Here is a 22245-nt window from a genome sequence, read left to right on the forward strand (position 1 = left end):
GCCATCAATTGGCACCAGTATCTGTGAAATCATGGTCCTACTATTGACTGGATAGAATTTCTGAAATGGGAGAAGGATTTATGAAACCTGTAAATCTGCCTTTCTCCAGATGCTGCAGAGTTTAAATGTTTTTTCCCCAGCAAATTCTCCACCCAGAATAAGCCAAACTAACAAAATTGCATCCCTATCCAGTACAGAGCCTGGTGTTAGGAAGCTGATCATGTGGGGAAGAGGAAGTTGAAATTTGAGAAGGGGAAGTCCTACACTGGGCTTGTCTAGATCCTGACTTGAGGTTGGAAGTCCTGGGGTAAACAGGATACCACAAACCTGATGGAGCAAATTGCCAATCCCAAAGTTCTGCTACCTTGAAAAGAGGAAGAGCTCCACAATCATGTGGAGTGGAAGAGAAAGGAAACAGTAATCTAGGCAAGGTAAGTGCAAAATAGAAGGGGGAAATCAAAGTTTGTTTCAGGATTGCACTCCTACTCTTCCTGGCCCATAAGCAGTGCTAGAAAGATAATTAACTCTTCCATGTGGCAGTCCATACCATCTGTTAGCTGCCAGGTATGCTAAGAATCTACTAGCAGGCCATTGCTGAAATCACCAAATCCCCATCACTCACTGTTCTATGATCTCTCTTAGTTGGGAGTCAAAGTTAACATTTATGTAACTTCATCTTCATATACTTTACTTTTACATCCAGATCTCACAACTTGCACACACTACTAGCGATTCAACCATTATATCTATATCACCAAAACATATGTGATGGTATTATTTCGCACATATTCCACTCTGTTCCATAAGGCAGCAAAGTACAACCTAAGGCAGCAAGAACCAAACAGAGAGAAGAACCACGACTACGTCTTATAATGTCTGCACAAGAAGGAGTGCTGAACAGAAACATCCTTGCTGAGTTTACAGCCAGTAGTAGATCAAATGCAAATGGCTGTTCCACAACAGAAATATTAGAAAACACAGTCTCAGTCGCATATCACAGTAGATCATTGCTCTTTTCACTATTTCCAGGACACTCCTGAGTGGGAAAGGGCAAAATACTGCCGATAAAAAAAATCTGAAACCCAAACAGAAAATGTTGGAAATACTCAGCAGATCAGGCAGCATCTGTGCAGAGAAAAGTAGCATTAATGTTTCAGGTAGATGATTCTTCATCAGAACCTCCTGTGGAAGACCTTCAGCTACACAGTATGCTCAAACCTGCTCTCTTCATGGGCATTGGTAACCTCTAAACTTCCTCACCTCAGGATCTTTTCAAGCTGCCAAAGCAGATCTCATCATATCTCCCAATTTTCTGTGCACTACGACATCTGTGTATGAACCACCCTAACATTGTTTCACACTGAATTTTAGCCAATTTCACTATTTTAAAGGGCCCCAATTTGTCATTAGTACTAAGTGCAATCATGTTTTAATGCATTAAAGCAGGTAAGATCCAATTTCAAGGCAAACGAGTAAAAGAAGGCTCAGAGGCACAGCAAGTATAGGCTGAATTTTAAACCCAAAATGCCAGTTGGGGTCACAATAGATATTACAAAGTTTAAATCTCAAATTCACAACCTGATTCTAACTATCCAGTTCCAGGTTTAACCATAAGAGGAGGCCAGCTGACAATTTAAATATTTTAATAAGAATGGCACTTTTATTTAAAATGCTCTGCAGTTTTAACTATGGCTGGATGGATTTTCAAGATTTTATGAAATCTGGCAGCTCAAGAGAACTAAAGGACAGGTTTATGGAGAAAGTAAGTGCATTTACAGCTTTCCTTGAGGAGCAGGAGCAGCAGGAATGCTTCTCCCTTAAAACTCCCCTTTCATAAGATAAGATCATTATTAGTCACATGTACATCGAAACACACAGTGAAATGCATATTTTGCGTAGTGTTTTGGGGGGCAGCCTGCAAGTGTCGCCACGCTTCCAGTGCAGACTCCCATTAAAAATTTGTAGTCAGATGTTCCATGAACTGAAGATCAGCTGGGTCAATGTTTGCCCTCAGATACCTCCCATATCTACCCCTTGAGTTAATGATTGCACTTCCAAAACCCATGCTCCTACTTGCAGCAATAGGTTGCCTGCATATCTATCAGGTTGACTTCTAGGCAGGGAACACATCAATGAGAAAAGTCACAATATTTATTTCTCCATTTCCAGGCTGCAGACATCATTTGCAAGCATTTGTTGCCCATACCAACTTAACCTCTGTAAACCACTGCAGATTTTCTGATGAAGTTACTCCCATAGTGCTGTTGAGTAGGAACATCTTGGGATTTAGTTCCAGCAACAATGAAGGAAAGGCAATATCTTTCTAAATCAGGATAGTGTCTGCTTAAGGGGAACCTGCTGCCCTTGTTCTTCTGAGAAAGGTCAAGGGTTTGGACGCTGCTATCAGAATAGCTTGGGCAAGTAATTGTGGTGTATTTTGTAGATGGCACATATCTACAGGATTGGAAGGAAAGAATGTTTAGGGTAGATATGGAATTAAAACCACAGATCAGGAAACCAAGATTCCCATCCAAAACACCACTCCTGTATCCCTAACCACACAATGTCTTGCCGTGAAATCAACTTCTTTTGTGTGATTTGGAAAAGGAAAGGGTGAAGTAATTGGAACAACCGGCCCACGTCAATGCCAGGGCCATTAAAGTTCCACAAGAACTGCAGCCTCAAGATGTTCTGTCACTCTGTCATTCCCCTCTCTTTACCTATACTCACCAACAGAGAGAGACATATTCGGGATGAAGTAAATGGTGATATTCACTTCGAGTCATTGAATACAGCCTTGGTAAATGATGTGGAATGGGCGTGGGTTGTGCTGATTCTGTGAAGATCTAGGAAAAGGCCCTAATACAGGAAGACAGTGATCTCAAGGGCCCAATAATGTGTGTATTTTGTCACATAGATTTCCGTACCACCATGAGAAGGTGATTCTTTGATCCTTTCATGCCTTGCATCCTACCAGAATGAAGCCTCAAGAACAAGAATTCAAGAAACCTGATGTAATTTGGCATTTCAAGCCTTAGTGGTCCTAAGAAATGCTACCAACATTCAAAGAGGCTCACATTATAAAGAATTGCCCTGAACTTCACAAGTTCAATTTTTACAGTATAAAAACATTATTGCAGAGTGTATCATGTAGATTCACTTCTGCAGTAATGCAAGCAATTTTTCTATCCTCTGCCAGAAGATAAATTGCATGGATCCTAATACTTTCTCATTGAATGAAAAAAATGAGACGTTGCATGGAGGCGGTTGCTGAACTGTTCTTGCAGAAATGATGCTCCCTGAAATGAAGAGGAATATTGCAAAAAACACTGCAACCTCACAAGATATCAAGGTGAGTTCTAATATTCAAGCTCCTCCTCAGATAACCTTGCTATAGCTGTAGCACACAGACATCTTCAGATACAGAGCCACGTGCCCTGCCATACAACTACACATAGTTCAAGGAAGATTGAATGTCATTGGTGGATTACTGGAAAGAAAACGTCTCCTCTACCTTTTTCAAACTAAAGGTCCAAAGAATCAAGGAAGTTGGCAACCAATAGGAGCAGGGCTCAATGCCTCACAGGTTGAAGAAGAGGGTCATCCAGGTTAAAGGAAGATGTCTTTGAATCTGGCACAGCCAAGGAAACAGTCAAAGTTCCATGACAAGCACTCAATGTTCCCCATCCATATTACAATTGTCTTTTGTTCCCACATTTACACGCAGTCTGGTGTCCACTTTCTTCAAAAGGTCTATCAGTAGAGGTGTGCCTTGCTTTCCTTGTTTCTACCATTGCAGGTCTTCCAGTGAAACTTCCAGAAAAATGGCCCTTACCTCTGGGCCAACCACCAAGCATAGAGAAGGAAGAGGAGAAGGACACTGAGAAATAAGTGGAAGAGGAAGAGCACACTGTACCATTGCACCTAACGTTGCTAAACACCAATTCAGATACTGGCACTACAACAGAAAACTAGGTGTAAGAGTCATGTGTTGTCCAGAAAGAGATACCTGGCATTAATGGGCTGCAGTCAAGGAGGAGGCAAAGGGAATCTAGAGTGCCTGATTGCTGGAGGAGGGTCCAGAAATCTATACCGTACCAGGGGGCTCAGACAGTGATAACAATAAAGATGTATTCAGGAGAAGGCTGAACAGATGCTGACTAAGATATTTGACACATAGTCAAGCCTGCCTGACTGAATGGACAAGATGGCAAGAAGCATGGAGAAGCACATTTCCAACTTCTTGCAGAAAATCATGTGATAGGGATATGTTGCAGTTGTTCGATCATGCTTCACTTTCCACAGAGGGACAGGCCATCCAAAATCATTGTGGAGGTCCATTCTGGCTCCATAGTAGCTTTGCATATTGAAACCAGGGTGTCTATTGCTGTCAGGAGAGAACAGAGAGATCTTACAAATGAAGCCATCTCTCATTTAGGAATAGATGTCACCCAGGAACAGATTGGTTTCCATCAGAAGCAGATTTCAGTTCCTCCAGAGCGCAGAGTTAATCCATCAGAGTGCAGGCCGCTGGTTTGTATTCAGCTTTGGCATGGATCTGGAGGCAACAACAATGGATGTGTAATCAGAGTTACAGGAAATCTGCACCCATTTCTCTACACTGTCTCACTGATAGATCCATTGGCATAGAAACTTCAATTGGCGTAACAACGGCCCTCTGTCAGGACCTCAGCACTTCTCTTCCACCCAATGCTGTTCCAACACAAGCTAACCCAGTCTGTAGTTATGCATGGTGGCACAGAGCAATTGGAAGTAAGGAAGGCAAATGCAATGTTAGCATTCATTTCGAGAGAACTAGAATATAAAAGCAAGGATGTAATGCCGAGGCTTTGTAAGGCATTGGTCAGACCACATTTGGAGTATTGTGAGCAGTTTTGGGTCCCATATCTAAGGAAGGATGTGCTGGCATTGGAGAGGGTCCAGAAGAGGTACAAGAATGATCCTGGGAATGAAAGGGTTAACGCATGGGGAACATTTGATGGCTCTGGGCCTGTACTCACTAGAGTTTAGAAGGGATCTCATTGAAACCTACCAAATATTGAAAGGCCTGGATGTGGACATGGAGAGGATGTTTCCAGTAGTGGGAGAGTCTAGAACCAGAGGGTACAGCCTTAGAATAGAAGGATGTTCCCTTAGAACAGAGATGAGGAGGAATTTCTTTAGCCAGAGGATGGTGAATCTGTGGAATTCACTGCCACAGATGGCTGTGGAGGCCAAGTTACTGGGTATATGTAAAGCGGAGGTTGATATGTTCTTGATTATTAAGGGAATCAAAGGTTACGGGGAGAAGGCAGGAGAATGGGGTTGAGAGGGAAAAATAAATCAGCCATGATCGAATGGCGGAGCAGACTTGATGGGCCGAATGGCCTAATTCTGCTCCTATGTCTTACGGTTTTATGGAAGGTGGCCTTTTGGTGCAAAAGACCATTGTGGGTATCCATGTCAAAACGTCTGCTGTCGTTCCTAGGGAAAGGGAGTAGTCATAGCAGCCAAGCTGGGGCACTTTGTCATTGCACCAGTTTATTCAAATTTGGAAAGGAATTTAGGATACATAATATTAGATCATCCCCTCCCCCAGCATCTTCCCTCAACTCCACAGCAGCCTTTTTATGCAAAAGTTCTGTGGCTGCCTTTAAGGCACTCTTCACTGTGATTAGCATGGCAATGACACAGCAACTATGGACATTTTCAAACAGTGGCTAATGTGCACTGCACAGGTTCTGTTTTAGCACATGCTTCTGTCTGCAAACCTCCAATGCGATATTTCTAAAATATTTTTCTCAATTTCACAAATTGTGCAAGGAATCCGACTGATTGTTCGCACAATATGCAGCACATATTTAATGCATCAAACAAGGGTGAAATCTAATTTCTTGGCAGTGAGAGTCTCAGTTTCTGGTCTATATTCACCATGGAGAAGGTCATGAAAGCTAAAGAATTCAGGTAAGAGAATAGTGATGTCTTGGAACATATGCATATTACAAAAGAGGAGGTGCTGTCAATCTTAAAGCACATAAAGGTGGATATGTGCTTTAAGATTGGGGCCTGACCAAGTGTATCCTTGGGCATTGTGGAAAGGTAGGGAAGAAATTGCTCAGGCCTGGCAGAGGTATTTGTATCACCTTTAGCCATGGGTGAGGTACCAGAAGACTGGAGGGTGGCCTTTATTTAAGAAGAGCTACAACAACAAGCTAGGGAACTACAGGTCGGTGAGCCCAACATCAGTAGTGAAGATGTTACTGGGAGTCTGAGAGACATGTTACAACTGTACAAGAGATTAATGAGACCACACTTGGAGTATTGTGTGCATTTCTGGTCGCCTAGCTATAGGGAGGATGTCATTAAGCTAGAAAAGGTGCAGAAAAGATTCACAAGGATGTTAGCAGAACTGGAGAGCTCGGGTTGTAAGGAGAGACTGTATAGGCTGGGGCATTTTCCATGGACCATAGGATGCTGAGGGCTGACCTCATGGAGGTATATAAATCATGAGCGGTATAGATAAGGTCACAGTCTTTTTCTCAAAGTTGAGGAGTCTAAGACTTGAGGGTATAGATTTAAGGTGAGAGGGGAAAGATTTAAGGAGGACCCGAGAGGCAACTTTTTATGTGGAATGAGCTGCCAAAGAAAGTCGTAGATATGGGTACAATTACAACATTCAAAAGACACTTAGACAGGTATATGGATAGGAAAGGTTTAGAGGGATATGGGCCAAACATAGGCAAATGGGACTAGCTCAGGTAGGCAATTTGGTCAGCATGGACGTTGGGCGGAAAGGCCCATTTCCATGCTGTGTAACTGTAACACTGGTCCCCATTCTGCTGAGCTACAACCCATCCAATTTGTGGAGGTCTGACCTGTCCCAGAAGCCATTCTAATGTTCAGAATTCTAAAGCCCTTCCTCCTGAATCACCTCTCCGACAATATATTCACTTGCGCTGTCATTCTATTTCTTTACTTGTTAGCACATGGCACTAGGAGCAATTCTGAGATCATGACCTTTGAAGTCCTGCTCTTCAACCTCTTCTGGCGCCCACATCTTTGCCTGCAGGAATTCATCTTATTTCTACTTATGTCTTTGATGTGCACCACAACCCTTCGTTGTTCACCTTCCCCCCTTCAAGATGCTCTGTAGCTATTCAGTGACATCCTTGACGTTGGCACCAGGAAGGCAATATGCCATTCTAGAGTCAAGTCTGCCACAAAAGCACCTGCCTGCCACCTTGTTGAATCCCTTATTACATATTCTGATGAAACTGTAAGAAATACAAGGAATTTAATCCAGCAACAATGAAGGAACACTAATATATTTCCAAGTCAGGCAAGTTTATAATTTGTAGGGGAACTTGGAGGTAGTAATGTTCCTATGTGGCTGCTGTCCTTTAATGGTGAGATGTTGAACTAGGACAGTAATTTCTATCTCAATTGTAGGCCCAAGTTTCCATGGTGATAACCTATCCAATAATTCTCAAAACCAACACTGCAAAAGGCAAGCTTACTTGTTAATATTTCATTTTCCTTTTGTAGTCTTTGTGTTGATTGCAACATCTATTGCAAAGAGATAGACTAGCTGCAAGGCATTTAGGAGAATGCAAGTTCCTTCATTCTTTATAATCTTTTCAAAATCAAATCTGTAATTGGCTTTTGTTGGTAGAAATAAAAAAGACTTTCTGTAATTATTTTTACTTTCTCTCTCAATGTTATATTGTTGAAAATGCTCATCTACTAATCACATCTAGTATGATGTGATCAATCATTTTGACTTTAGAAAATGTAACAATAACTTCAAACTGTTTGGTATAGATAGCAGAATGACTTAGCACAATATTGGTGATAGGCCCCCTCAATGAACCTCACCTTCACTCAAAGCTGAATTTCAAACCTGTGGAGCATCTGCTGAACTGCTGAAAATTACAATTGTGCTGTTTCTTAACTTAAATTTAAGATGACCTCCAAACAATCATATAGATTTCTTTCCCTATTTTAGCTTTACATCCAAATAAGAAACTACACAAAATGTACAGTGTATCTTGCACTGGTGCTTTAAGTATCTGTGATAAATCTTAATTCCTATAAACAATTGGCTGGGGTTGGATATCAATAGCAAAGCACTCCAAATGCTGGAAATCTGAGATAAAAACAGAAAATGCCAGAAATATTCAGCAGATTCTTAAATAGATGTCCTCATGACATCATGGGAAGCTAATTTGCATGATGCCTTAATAAATAGTTTTTTTTAGTTTGATATCGCAGAAGCTAAAATGCTGAGGAGGATTTAAATTTGTTTATTTAACAACATTTCCTGTCCATTAACAAGATGATATCTAATGTATAAAAGGGAGAATAATGAGAATACTCAGCAACAGTTACTGAAACAACAAAGTATAAGAATAAGATCAGCAGTTCTATGCCGATGCAATATGCCTACACATGAATAAAAAATTCTAAATGGTTTGTAGAATCTGAAGTATTTGAGTGGTACAGTATTAAAACAAACTGATATACTTTTTGAAAAAGATTAAAACAGATGCCATTTTGACTTCTTCCTTTGCTGGTATGGAGTTCTTGCTGCAGGAAAGGCATAAGGTTTTTGTTTCAAAATATCAAAAGAAAACATTACCAAAGAAAAAGAAGATAAAGAACTTTCAATACCATACAGTCCACAACAAAAGTAATTACCTTCACACTAATTGTAATGATGTCTAACTGTTTTAAATAAATTATGCCAAATACAATTATAGAAATTTAGAATGTCAAAACAGTTCCAAAATGGTTTTCAAAGACTAAGTCAAATCATTGTTTTTAACATTTTAATTCAGTTTCTTTTTTATCCTTGCCTGGCTTTTTGAAACTAGGCTTGCACTGGAAAAAAGATCACTAAATCTGGCACAATACAATTTCTATAGAATGATGACAACTTATTTTAAAGGCAAAGCCAGGGAGGGCAAACATAGAAACCAACAAAAATATCTGCATTCTGGAAGTTTGGAAGAATACTCTATGTTTTCAAACACTTGAGCAATTAGAAGCTGTGATTTTCTTTTCACAAAATCCTGAGTTGCTAAATATTCCCATTTTGTGATTTTCTTTCAGATATTATTCTGCATTTTTCTTCTTATTCAGATGTTGGATTATTGGTTTCTATGGACAAATTCTGCTCAAGAGTTTCATTGATGTTTACCTCTTACAGATTGTGCACAACAAACACAACCACAAAGTTACAAACAACTATTCTTCAGTCTTTGATATAATTTAAAGTACTAAAGATTCTGAGGGAACAATAAATTGTTAAATGGAAATAATTGCCGAGAAAGTGAATTAGCACCATATTTTTTGGGCTATGTAATTCAATTTCAATGAAAAATGAAACAAAAAGGATAATCAAGGACTTTGACCTCAGACACTTTTGAATTATCCAGTGATGAGCCTTCAAAGAAACCAAATAATTTAATGAAGTAAATATGTCCCATTCAATTTCTGGGCATGTGTTTATGCAGCAGTGTGTTAAAGATTGCTTTGACATCCAGAAACTACAGCTGAAATAAGTTTGTCAAGTCCATATCATGGCAAATTAATACTTGTTCAAGGTGGTCCTGAACATAGGCTGAACAATGCAGATAATCTCTTTCATCTAGCTCTTAAAGAACCTCAAAATGAGTATAGATCTATCACTGGGAGCAATGGAAGACAATCGTGTAAAAGGGAAAAGGAAGGCTTTGTGGAGAAGGAAAAACAAACAAATAAAATTTAAAACCATATATGCATCCTAAGCATATAATAACATACGAGAACAAAAATTAGTGCAGAGCTGAAAACATAGCAATGTTTATTGAACGGTATTAAATTCAACAGAAATCTAAGGATATGGAAAAAGACATACCTTACATTTTTACATGTGAACTACAATATATGCTGCTGTCATGTGTCTTCTGTATTACTATGGTGGGCAGTCAATTGACAACAATCTGTAAGAACTAATGTAAACATTGCTACCATCAATGCGTTCTCAACATATATATTGAGTGGCTACTGAAAGCATTCACATCCAGAAGATACATGCCCAAAGATTCCACTGCAACCATTTGGGTACAACTTATGGTGTACAACTGACCAGATGTTGAGCATATTCAGCATCAAAAGTGGACCATCCAGCACTCAGTTTCAGGGTCAGTTTCAAGATAACCAAAGACTAAAGGACCCATCCGGACTCTAGTGAGGCCGGGGAATGGGGGGGTGGGTGGGGTGGAGGGGGAAGAATGCTGGAAGAACTCAGCGAGTCAAGCAGCATCTGTGGAGGCAAAAGGTGTAAGTCAACATTTCAGTTCTCGACATTGACTTGCGCCTTTTGCCTCCACAGATGCTGCTTGACCTACTGAGTTCTTCCAGTGTTCTATTTTTTGTTCCAGGTTCCAACCCCTGCAGTCTCTTTTGTCTTCATACTAGGGTGCTTCAGAACCTAGCATATGGATGGATAGTTAGTGAGGAGAGGGCTCAAAACGCTGGCATTTATGTTTGACATCTATAGTGAGGGGAAAGAAGAAAAATTGAGATACCTACACACAAATCTGGTTGCAATACTGCAGAGATATTTTGATGGAGTGAGATGAACAATTGGATTGACAAAAGTCTTAAATGGGTAGGAGTGGATACCTACACACAAATCTGGTTGCAATACTGCAGAGATATTTTGATGGAGTGAGATGAACAATTGGATTGACAAAAGTCTTAAATGGGTAGGAGTGGAAAGGGAGCAGTAAGGATTCCAGTAGAGCTCTGAATGGTCAGAGGAAGGGGGAAATGGAAAATCAGGCGAGCTGCAGTACAATTTAGATGGTGGGATGAGGTGAAATTGGCACATCAGCACTCATTATGAATGGTGGAGGTTGCAAAGTTAAGATACTGACAACGTTTCAGATGGTTCTGCAAGGTGGGATTGGAGAGGGAACCATGAACTTGGACACAGGTAAATTGTGGTGTGGCAAATCAGTGGAAGAGTTGGCTGGACAGGGCACTGAATGTGGGTGATCACACTGTAGTAAAATGTCCTGGGGGTGCCATGACCTTAAACGCAGGTAATTGCAGGGCAGCAGATTGATTGCCAAGTGACAGATTGAGGAATGTGGTCAGGACATTGGACTCAACATTACCAAGTGGCAGATCAGATCAAGAGAGTCAGGGCAAGGGGGGAACCACAGAGTGGCAAGTTGATGGAAGTGATTTGTGTGGGGGTGCGGGGGAGGAGTTAGGTGGTGCATATTTTTGACAATGAAAATATGCCACCCAATACTCAATTAAGAGGCTGATCCTGGATGACGTAGCCACAGGTCACAGATTCTGTCAATCCTCTGATGTTGCCAGGATGGTAGTGTTTAGTTGGAACTTGACATATGAACGGATCATGAATGGACGGCTAGTGGAGAAATTGGAGGTGGTGGGAGAAGTGCAGAAATCCTCAGTCCCATGTGGGGAGAGTCCAAAATATGAAGGCAAGTCCCACTTTAACCGATGCACTGGGAAGACAAATTTGTCTCTGGAGTGTCCAATAATGGTCGATCCTGGGACAACATGATCAAAGCTCCTCTGCACTCTCCAAGAATTGTGTTGCAAGGGAAATGTCATAATTCAACATTCCCCTCACATGGATATTATGTCAATGGTGCAAGGGTGACTCACACCCTGAATTGCCTGGACAAATTTGCAGAGTGATGTGAAACAACCTGTGAATGGTCATTACCTCAATTCACTATACCATAAATTAATGTTTTACTGAGGAATGCGGAAAAAGGTCATACACAATTGAATTCCTTTTCAAGAATCTTTTGAAATCAATGGTGCTTTACACCACCTGGTGGTAAGTTAAAACGTAGAAACAAATTTCAGTGGCATATTAATATAAAATTATAATGAGGACTGAGCTATCTAAGATCGCATGTGTCAAAAAACTACAAAACGGAATGATCATGTTTAATATGACAAATTGGATGTCCATTAAAATGGGGAGAACTGCTTTAGGGCTATTAGCATGAACCTCTGTTCTAAATTATAGTCCTCCAGTAAAGAGCAGGAGTCAACAGAACTCAATTATCAAAGTATTATTGTTAAAGTACCAATGGGCAAATTAACCACCAATTCATTACAGGGAGTACTGAAAAGTTTAAAATCTTTAAGAAAATCAAAAGGACAAAAAATAGTAATTTTTATTTGCTTTTATTTTATTGAAATTTAAAACAAACACTAAACAACAAATATTGATGACAACTTTAAATCAAATTCTGAGCTCAGTAGGACAGAGATACATACAAAATTAAAAATGTCTCCAGATAAAATAGATGGAGAAATACAGTTCCCACTGGTGGAAGGGTCAAGAACCAGAGGATGTAGCAAAAGAAATAAAAGTGACATGAGTAGCAACATTTTTCACAGCAAGTTGTTAGTATGTGGAATGCAATGGCGAGGTGGAAGGTGGGGCAGGTTGGTGGTGGAGGCAGATTCAATCATGGGATTCAGGAGGGAAATAAGTTAGTGGTTCAAAGAGAACGATTTGCAGAGTGATGGTGAGGGGTGGGGGAGAGGAACTAGCTGAGTTGTTCAGCTAGTTGGAAACCAACACAGACTTGATGGCTTCCATCTGTACTATAACCTTTCTGTGATTCATTGGTCAAAATAAACACCAGTTTGAGATGTGTCAGAGAGGATATCATGGTGATCACTGCCTTACTGAGTCTATACAAAAGAAAACGTCATCAGTACATGATGACATGAGGTACTCTCCGACTACAGTAGTAGATTTCCGTACAAAAGTTCATTATATTTGGATATCAAACGAAACCATTGATTTTCAAGACTGTTTCATCTGAAGTTATGACATTGATCAATACTTTTTCATCCTTCACTGACTAAGACAGCAACTAGTATACTGTTCATAGATGTCTTTAAGGTTTAAAGAATTATGTTTCACTGCTTCACTCCACATAAATGTATTTGGGCCAACACTGCTTGCCTACCTGGCATGTAATTGTAACATTGCACAAGTGAGACTGCTGATTTTCAGTTGATATTTTTCTCTCAAAAATCTTCTCCACTGCAGATTGTGCTCCACAAAGCCTTGGCACTGCGCCATTTAAAGGAAGAGTTCCTGTGAGAGATTTAAGGCTTTGAACATGGCTTCATCTACTCTTTGCTGTGTTTGGTTTCTCCAGCCTCGTTTCTGTATGGTCCTCAGCAAACCACCTCATAAGAGTCAGTGGATCCTTCTCCCTTGCTGACTGAGGATTAACAAGTGTGGTGTGAAGAGAGTGAGAAATGATTATCTTACTCCATTGACTCAATCATTAGTTGACCACTGTGTTTCTCGGAGCGTTCATTTGGATGCATGACTTCAATTTAATCTCATAATTCAAAATGAGTTCTTTAAGAGTTCCTTCATTGCTAATTAAGCAGAGGCTTTTTTGACTTAGAATGTTAACGTATCATTACAGGACCTTATACTCTCCATGCCACTAACTTGTCAGGAGAGAAATTTTTTCATATTATATTTTGTCAACACAGAGTGTGGAAAAGATTAAATAATGGGAAGGGACAAATCAGTGACCATGATAAATTTTAATAAGAATCTTCTAACCATTAAATAATCCCTAACAGCACAGCCAAAGGTAGCCTCCCTCCCACACTGAGCTTGTCCTCTTGTTGGGGCAACTCATGGATCTTGGAAGACATAGGCAACTCATCCATTGATGGCATTTCCCCATCAAATTCACCCTGATCCTCTTCTTGCTGGTCTTCCTCTTGTGACTCCTTACTCTCTGACACCTCATCTACTGGTTGGACTGCTTCAGACATCTACTGTGCCCCGCTGTTGGCAAGGTTATGGAGCATATGGGTTGCGACTACAAAATCTTCACATCTGTTGGGAGTTCACTGCAATATGTCCCTGAGTTTGTGTGGATAGCAGAGTCTCTACTTGAGATGGCCAATGTTGTTCTCCACTAATGTTCTAGGAATGTCATGGCTCTCATTGGAGGGATGCTCAACTGTTATTGATGGAGAGCATAAAGGTGTCAGTAACCCATGTTAACCCATGTAGCTCTTGTCTTTCAAGATCTATCCCTGAGGGCAGCATTGTCTGTTAAAGATGTCTGGCAAAGCAAACTTTCTAAGAATGAAGGTGTTGTGTGAACTTCCAGGAAACATGGCATTGACGAAAAGAAAATTTTTCTCATGATCAATGACTCCTTGGACAGCGAAAGAGTAGAAGCTCTTTCTAGTCTTTAAGAACCCAGGATTCTTCAGGGATGTCCCTATGGCCATGAGTGCTGTCAATGGCAACCTGGATCTTGGGAAAGCCTACAATGCTGTCAAACCACCAAAGACAGAATGTCGTCTCCTCCTCTCTCAAACTAATGTATATTAAATTATGTCTCCTTCAACATCAAGCTTGAATGCTCTCTAATGCTGCAGTGAAAAGAAAACTGTTATATGTGGCACAGCTGTCATCTGAAGTGACCTCACAGTTGAGATTGACTGTGACATTGATCTCCACATAGAGAGAGGTCCAGGCACATATTTGCAACTGGACTCCATGGAAGTCCTGAGCCTGCTTTTCAGAGAGGCAAATGTATAATCCTGTACCTCTAAAAGCTCTGGGATAATGACTACTTTTCTACACCTCCACATTCACATATCACTCACTCATTCTCTGGCTTTATCTGCAATTTCTAGCCTGAAGCTCCCATTCTAGAAGTACTGTGAGTAGTATGACCACAGAGGCACTCACTAAATTAGTTAAGAGGAGTTGATCTGGCCAAAATGCATGTGAAGTTATTCTTTACATTTCTGTCTCCTCACTTAACAAAATGCTTAAACTCTGATGTCCTATTTTTGACTGAAACGATAAAGCAGCAGGTTGCTGACCTGCTTTATTTATGACTGCCAAATAATTGTCATGTCACAGATTGTTTAATCCAATTTATGTCATCTTTGCATGATGACTGACATCATAAACTGTATATTTGATACAAAGATTTCGTTAAATGCACTGCACTAGAGCCTAACAAGGTGCACAAATTTTGCAATTGATGCAATGACCCAGAACTAACCAAAAACATTATTTCCTCGAGTATAAATCAATTTTCAATCACGTAGCACTGAAAATAAGCAGCATTTTGTGATTCAAACGAAAAACGGAAAATGCTAGAAACATTCAGCAGATCAAACAGCATCTGTGGAAAAGGAGACAGCTAATGCTTCAGGTTCAGGACCCAGCATTTGATATCTGGGCACTTGTGTTCTATAGAACCTGTCGTATAAACTTAAGCATGCAAAGGCCATTCCTTCGCATGCTGAAACACATGGGTACAGAAAGAAAATGTGGATTTTGCAGTCCATGAAGTAAATCCCTCAAAAATGTTGTGGTTTTCACAACCTATGGAGTAAATCCCAGTTTTTTTTTCCATTGGGAGGTTTTTCAAGGAAACACACATGAAACTGTGTGATATAATGTGGATCACTTGTCAATGGTAGCTCATTCAATCATAGAGAATTATGGTTTCCATTGCTGACAAAAAATAAAGTATGCTTGCATATAATTATATTTTATATTTTTGATACTCAGTTCGGACAGTACACTTTAACATTTTTGACATATAAAAAAATAGTGCAATATGCTATTTCAATAAATGAACTCCATGGGACCTGTTTACTTCAAAAGCAGGCCACTCCACAGTAGATCCAGTACATATACTGCCTACACCAAACAGAAAACTAATGGGTACCCTGAGAATTAACTAACACATGGGAGACTTTGTCAAACGGTTCGTAAAAGAATTGCAGAAAATATGGATGGTCTCTATTCTATCATTACTGATTTTTGTTCAAAACCTACAATCACTTGCAAAACAAAAAAAATGTTTCAAGTAAAATAAATCCAATCAAGACGATAAGGAAATGAAAACAGAAAATCACCACAACAACATAACTGAACTACCAGGTTGAATTTCCTATATAACAAAAATAATCAATCAAGCAAACATGAGTTTCCTAATCACAAATTCAAACCAGGAGAGCATTGCAATGGGATCAATATTTCAATATGATAATGAATACACATACATACATAGACATTTCAATCTATGGGAAGTATCAGTTTCAATAAACAGTTAATACTATTCCACATCAACTAGATTATGTTTGCTAAAAATGTATTCCACTTTAGGTTTACCCTAGTTGCAAGCATATTTACAGCCTGGTGATTTACAGCTCAAAAGCTTGTTCTTGATCAATAGGACCATCTGTTGACCTCAGTTGCACCAAGGGACAGGTAAAGATGAATGATTTGTAAGGAATTTGCTGTGTGTGCACGAAATCAAATACAAAGCTCTTAACCCACACAGAAATTTATGGAATACTAGGATCCCAATCAGCCATAATGTCATTATTGGCTTTTTACAAAAGCAATCCAAAACCAAATGCATTGCATCACACTTCCTTACCATAGATATCCCTCAAATTCAAATATTTAGCACTTCCTCTTAAAAGTGTATATCTTTGCCTACATTAATCTCCTTGCAACGCAAACCATGCTGTAACCAATTCATGACTAAAAAGTAAACTCTCCAACTGAGTTAAAGTTTAAATTATTGGCCATTTACCAATAATTATCCAACCACAATAACCTTCCCCTATTAATTCCAAATAAATATTTTAGAGGGTTAATATTTTCTTTCTTGCTTGGAGCAAGAAATCTTTCTTGCTCCTTTTAAATACAACTCTATGATACTGGCCAATACATATAGCACAATCATTATCAAATTCCAGACTGGAGACATGCATACAAAAATGTGATTTAATAATAAATTTGTGCAGATAATGTCATTCTCAACAAATTGAGAAGCAAGACATTTTCAGAGCTTCACTATTTCTTCAATATACTACCTCCTATTGCTCCGTTGGCTTTTCTCATATGCATAAGAGATAAACTTTTCCTTTTACTCAAGGGAAAATTGAGAAATTATGTCCAACAAATCAGCTACTCAACAGAAAAATCATAACACATAAAAATACATGGTTTGATAGATAAATCACCAATCACAAATTTATATTTCCCCAAACAAACGGCTGAACAATCTTGGGGAAAACTTAACATTTCCTTTCACAACTCATGCCTCTAACAGGATAATTCATGGTGACCCAATCTAGGACCAATCCTAATCACAAGATTTTTAAAAAATAATCATGGTTCACAATTAACCATTTGTTCAGCAGAGAAGTAGGAACAGAATGAAAACCACCACACACAGATCTTAATTTCACAATAAGGGAAAATTATTTTTGGATTATTCATTTCATAACATTAATAACAGCAATTGGTTTTATAACATCAACACTAGAAATATTTCATTTTCCAAACTCTAGAATTTACCAGTTTTCCTAACATAACACATCCGTTAAAGTCATAACATACATCCCATTAACGTTCTCAATACACCATTTTTTTCCTCACTATGCAAAATTAAGACTCCTACCTGCAGGAATCTCCGAGAGCATTTCTAAAGCCATGTGCATGTTTCTACGGCAAATGTCCACGGGATCATTGAGCAGATCAGATAGTGGTAAAATTGCTTCATGTTCCATAATTGCAAACCTATAGGAAGAAAGAAAATGAATAAAAACTAACATTGTGCAATAAATATATAATACTAGCATGAGATCAGCTGTTGTGCTCTTGTTAATAATGCAGACATTTTTTGAAACTAGCTAAAATTTTACAAAGCTGTTATAATGTTCAGCAATATATTTGTAGTACTTCTTAAGCTACTGTTTATGCAGTTAAACCACTTGTATACATCAATAACATCAAAAAATAAGATGCAACTACATTCATTGATTTTTTTAAAATTCCCAATATTGCTCATGGACATAGAATCATAATGTCGTAGACTCATACAACTCAGAAACAGGCCCTTCGGCCTAACAGGTCCATGCCAACCAAGATGCCCCATCCAAGCTAGTCCCATTTGCCGGCATTTGGCCCATAACCTTCTAAACCTTTCCAATCCATGTACCTGTCCAACTGTCTATTAAGAGTTGTTGTTGTGGTACCTGCCTCAACCACTTCATCTGGCAGCTCATTCCACATGGATATCACCCTTTGTGTAAAAAAGTTGCCCCTCATGTTCCTCTTAAATCTTTCCCCTTTCACTTTAAACTTTTCTCCGCTAATTCTTGATACCCCAACTCTGGGAAAAAGACTGAGTGCATTCACCCTATCTATGCTCCTCATGATTTTATACACAAGGTCACCTCTCAGTCTCCTATGCTCTAAAGAACAAAGTCCTAGCCTGTCCAATCTCTCCCTATAACTCAGTCACTCAAGTCCTGGCAGCATCCTTGTAAATCCTTTCTCACTCTTTCCAGTTTAATAACATCTTTCCTACAGCAGGATGAGCTAAACTGAAAACAATACTCCAAGTGGGGCCTCACCAGCATCCTGCACAACCGCACCACGACATCCCAACTTTTGTACTCAATGCCCTGACTTATGAAGGCAAGCGTGCCAAAAGCCTTCTTCACCACCTTGTCTGCTGGTGACTCCACTTTCAGTGAACCATATACTTATACTCCAAGATCCCTCTGTTCTACAACACTCCCCAGGGCCCTGCCGTTCACACTTATCCAAATTCAACTCCATTTGCCATTCCTTGGCCCACTTACTCAGCTGATCAAGATCCCCCTGTAATGACTGATAATCTTCTTCATTGCCCACTATACCACCTATTTCAGTGTCATCTGCAAATTTACTAACCATGTCCTGTACATTCTTATTCAAATCGTTGATAAAGATGACAAACAACAATGGGCCCAGCACCAACTCTAGAGGCACAGCACTAGTCACGGGCCTCCAGTCCAAGAAACAACCTTCCACCATCACCCTCTGCTTTCTACCATCAAGCCAATTATGTATACAGTTAGTCAGGTCCCCCTGGATTCCATGCAATCTAACCTTCCAAAGCAGCCTACCATGTGAAACCTTAGCAAAGGCTTTACTGAAGTCCATATAAATCACGTCTACTGCCCTGCCCTCATCAACTTCCTTGGTCACCTCATCAAAAGACTCAATCAAGTTCGTAAGACATGATCTCCCATGCACAAAGCCATGCTGACTACCCCTAATCAACCCCTGTCTTTCCAGATGTACATATATCTTATAATCCTCTCCAGTACCTTACCTACCACAGATGTTAGACTTATTGGCCTATATTTCCAGGTTTTTCTTTGCTGCCCTTCTTAAACAAAGGCACAACATTTGCTACCCTCCAGTCTACCAGCACCTCACCCGTGGCTAACCATGATAGAAATATCTCAGCCAGGACTCCAACAATTTCTTCTCCCACAATGTTCTTGGATAAAGCTGGTCAGGCCCTGGAGATTCGTCTACCTTCATACCTTTCAAGACATCCAGCACCTCATCTACTGTAATGCGGACTATCTACAAGACCTCCCCATTTACTTTTCCTAGTTCTGAAGTCTTCATGTCTTTCTCCATGGTAAAAACAGAGGAGAAATATTCATTAAGCACCTTGCCCATCTCCTGTGGCTCCACACTAAGGTGTCCCCTTTGGTCTTTGAGGGGAGTCTATTCTCTCTCTAGTTACTCTTTTTCCCTTAATATACATAAAATCTCTTTGGATTTTCCTTAATCCTCTCTGCCAAAATTATCTCATGCCCCCTTTTTTGCCCTCCTGAATTCCTTCTTGAGTACACTCCTGCATCCCTCATACTCCTCCAGGGATTCACTTGATCCCAGCTGCCTGTACCTGACGCATGCCGCCTCCTTCTTTTTCCTGGCCAGGGCCTCAATATCCCTCATCATCCAGGGTTCCCTACCCCTACCAGCCTTGCCCTTCACCCTAACAGGAACATGCAGACCTTGAGCTCTCACTATCTCACCTTTAAAAGCCACACAGACATGGACCTGCACTGCAATGTTCAGTGTGCTATGTGATTCTATTTCTATGAAAAAGCACGCAGTGAATAAAAGTAGGGACTTAACCAAATGACTGTAATGTTTTCCTTCCTCATTGTATCTGATACTTGAGGGCAGATGATACTAATACTAATACCCAGATGATGGCAGAGGCATCCAAAACCATGTCATAGCACCTATATATCACATTTATAAGTCATGATTAAAACAAAAATTTATTGGTCCGTTGCTCACCACAAATACAATGTGCCTTTCCAGACACCAGGCAATTCCTGGACTAATGATCCTTTGAATAACAGAAATTTTTCTAATAACTTTCAGTTTGGTTTCATAAACAATTAGCAGCATGATACAGCTAAATTCTATTTTGTCAATCATAATAAATAAACCTTCTTAGCAAAGTGATTTGTATTCATTGCTTTTATATCTGAAAGGCAAGATCGTTAACATATTCCAGGCCCATTGTCAATGCTCCTTTCCTTTAAAGTATCATAGAAAAGTTTCAAAATGAATCTAGCAAAACAAAACATTTAAGGCAGGAATCATGTTCTTCAATCCTATCCAAAGTGAGGCAGAGAAAAACGGCAGAGAATGAGGAAAACGAGACCTACCATGAGATCACTGTCTCAATCCAGATTTCCCTCCCACTAACCCCTCTGGGACGGCTATCGCTCATTTCTTCTTTGCCTGCTGAATTTAGGGGAGGCAGGCCTGTTTCCCACTGGATTTCTCTGGCACCTCTTTCAGGGTAATAGAGGAGGGATTCATATTATGAGGATACCAAATTAGATCTTTATCAAAGTTACAGGGAGCAAAATCAAACAAGTGTAGAATTGGAAACTGATGCTTAACCTATAGACTCTTCATGCAGAGTAACAGTCTGAAACCACAGCAAGAATCACCCCTGATAATATGTATAAGAGGTGAAATGGCATTATTTTGTCATCAGTGTGCATCTGTTTTACAGGAAAGGTTCTTATTTATCTAGATATCGATACAAGCTTTGGGAAGCAACATTGTGTGGAGCAAGTGGTGAATTCAAATTAAACAGTCGGATTCCCCTGGTCCGCACCAGTTCTAAGTCAGCTGCTAGGCGTCGGCCGAGGCCACCCGCCCGCGCGGAGGCTGACAGGCACCGCAGCTGGGGCGATCCACAGGAAGGACCCGGCACGCGTCCAGAGTCGCCACCGCACCGCCCCTTCCCGGAGGGAGGGGAGGCGGCGCCTCGTCCAGCCGCGGCTCGTGCCCAGCCCCGCTTCGCACCCCAGCCTGACCGACCCAGCCCTTAGAGTCAATTAGCGCGACGCTATTACAGCGCCAGCGATCGGGGTTCGATTCCCGTCGCTGTCTGTAAGGAGTTTGTACGTTCTCCCGTGTCTGCGTGGGTTTCCTCCGGGTGCTCCGGTTTCCTCCCACATTCCAAAGACGTACGGGTAGGTTAATTTGGGTTTAAAATGGGCGGTGCGGACTCGTTGGGCCGGAAGGGCCTGTTACCACGCTGTAAATAAAATTTTTAAAAAATTTAATTTAAGTGGAGATCTGTCTTTTCAAGATTAAAGGTTTTCCATCTAATTGCTCTGAAAGTTGCATTGTGACTTCAGATAAGGGAAAATTTAAAATAAATCCAAACTAATGGGAACAATGCTGCTGGAATGGGAGGTTGAGAGTAGGTGCGATGGGTGCCTTTAAGAAAGAAGCTTCCAGACTTAGTACAACATTCCTTCTGAGATCCTCACAAGGCAAACCCATCATCACTCATAAAGCTTTGCTGCACTTTGCTGCTGTACGTCTTTTCTTGGTAAAGAGACCAAAACTGTACATAATATCCTAGGTGCACCCTCACCAAGGTCCTACACAATTATGAGATTTCTTTACTTATGTAATTAAATCCTCTTTGCTAAACTTGTGATATGGCTTTGTGGGTGGGAAACCATGTCTCATGTTTTTTTGAAGAGGTGACCAAGAGGATTGACAAGGACAAGCTGGTAGACATTGTCTACATGGACTTCAGCAAGGCCTTTAAAAAGGTCCCTAATGGTAGGCAGGTCCAGAAGGTTAGAACACATGGGATCCAGGGTGAGCTACCCAATTGGATATATTGTTGGTTTGGTGGCAGGAGGCAGAGGGTGGCAGTAGAATGTTGTTTTTCTAGACTGGAGGCCTGTGACCAGTGGTGTGCTGCTAGGATTGGTGCTGGGTCCTCTGTTGTTTGTCATTTATGATAATGATTTGAATGAGAATGTACA

General features: G+C 40.3%; 1 protein-coding gene across 1 annotated transcript in view; it reads right to left on the bottom strand.

The window, feature by feature from the left end:
- The window catches only part of rsph14 (radial spoke head 14 homolog), a 479803-nt gene that overhangs the window by 440757 nt on the left and 16801 nt on the right, over window positions 1-22245 (bottom strand). The window contains exon 3 of the mRNA XM_052032163.1: window positions 17538-17656. Within this exon, the coding sequence (XP_051888123.1) occupies window positions 17538-17656 (119 nt within the window). The remainder of the gene's footprint in view (window positions 1-17537; window positions 17657-22245) is intronic.

This window comes from Pristis pectinata, chromosome 17 (genome assembly GCF_009764475.1).
Source record: "Pristis pectinata isolate sPriPec2 chromosome 17, sPriPec2.1.pri, whole genome shotgun sequence".
NCBI classification, from domain to species: Eukaryota; Metazoa; Chordata; class Chondrichthyes; order Rhinopristiformes; family Pristidae; genus Pristis; species Pristis pectinata.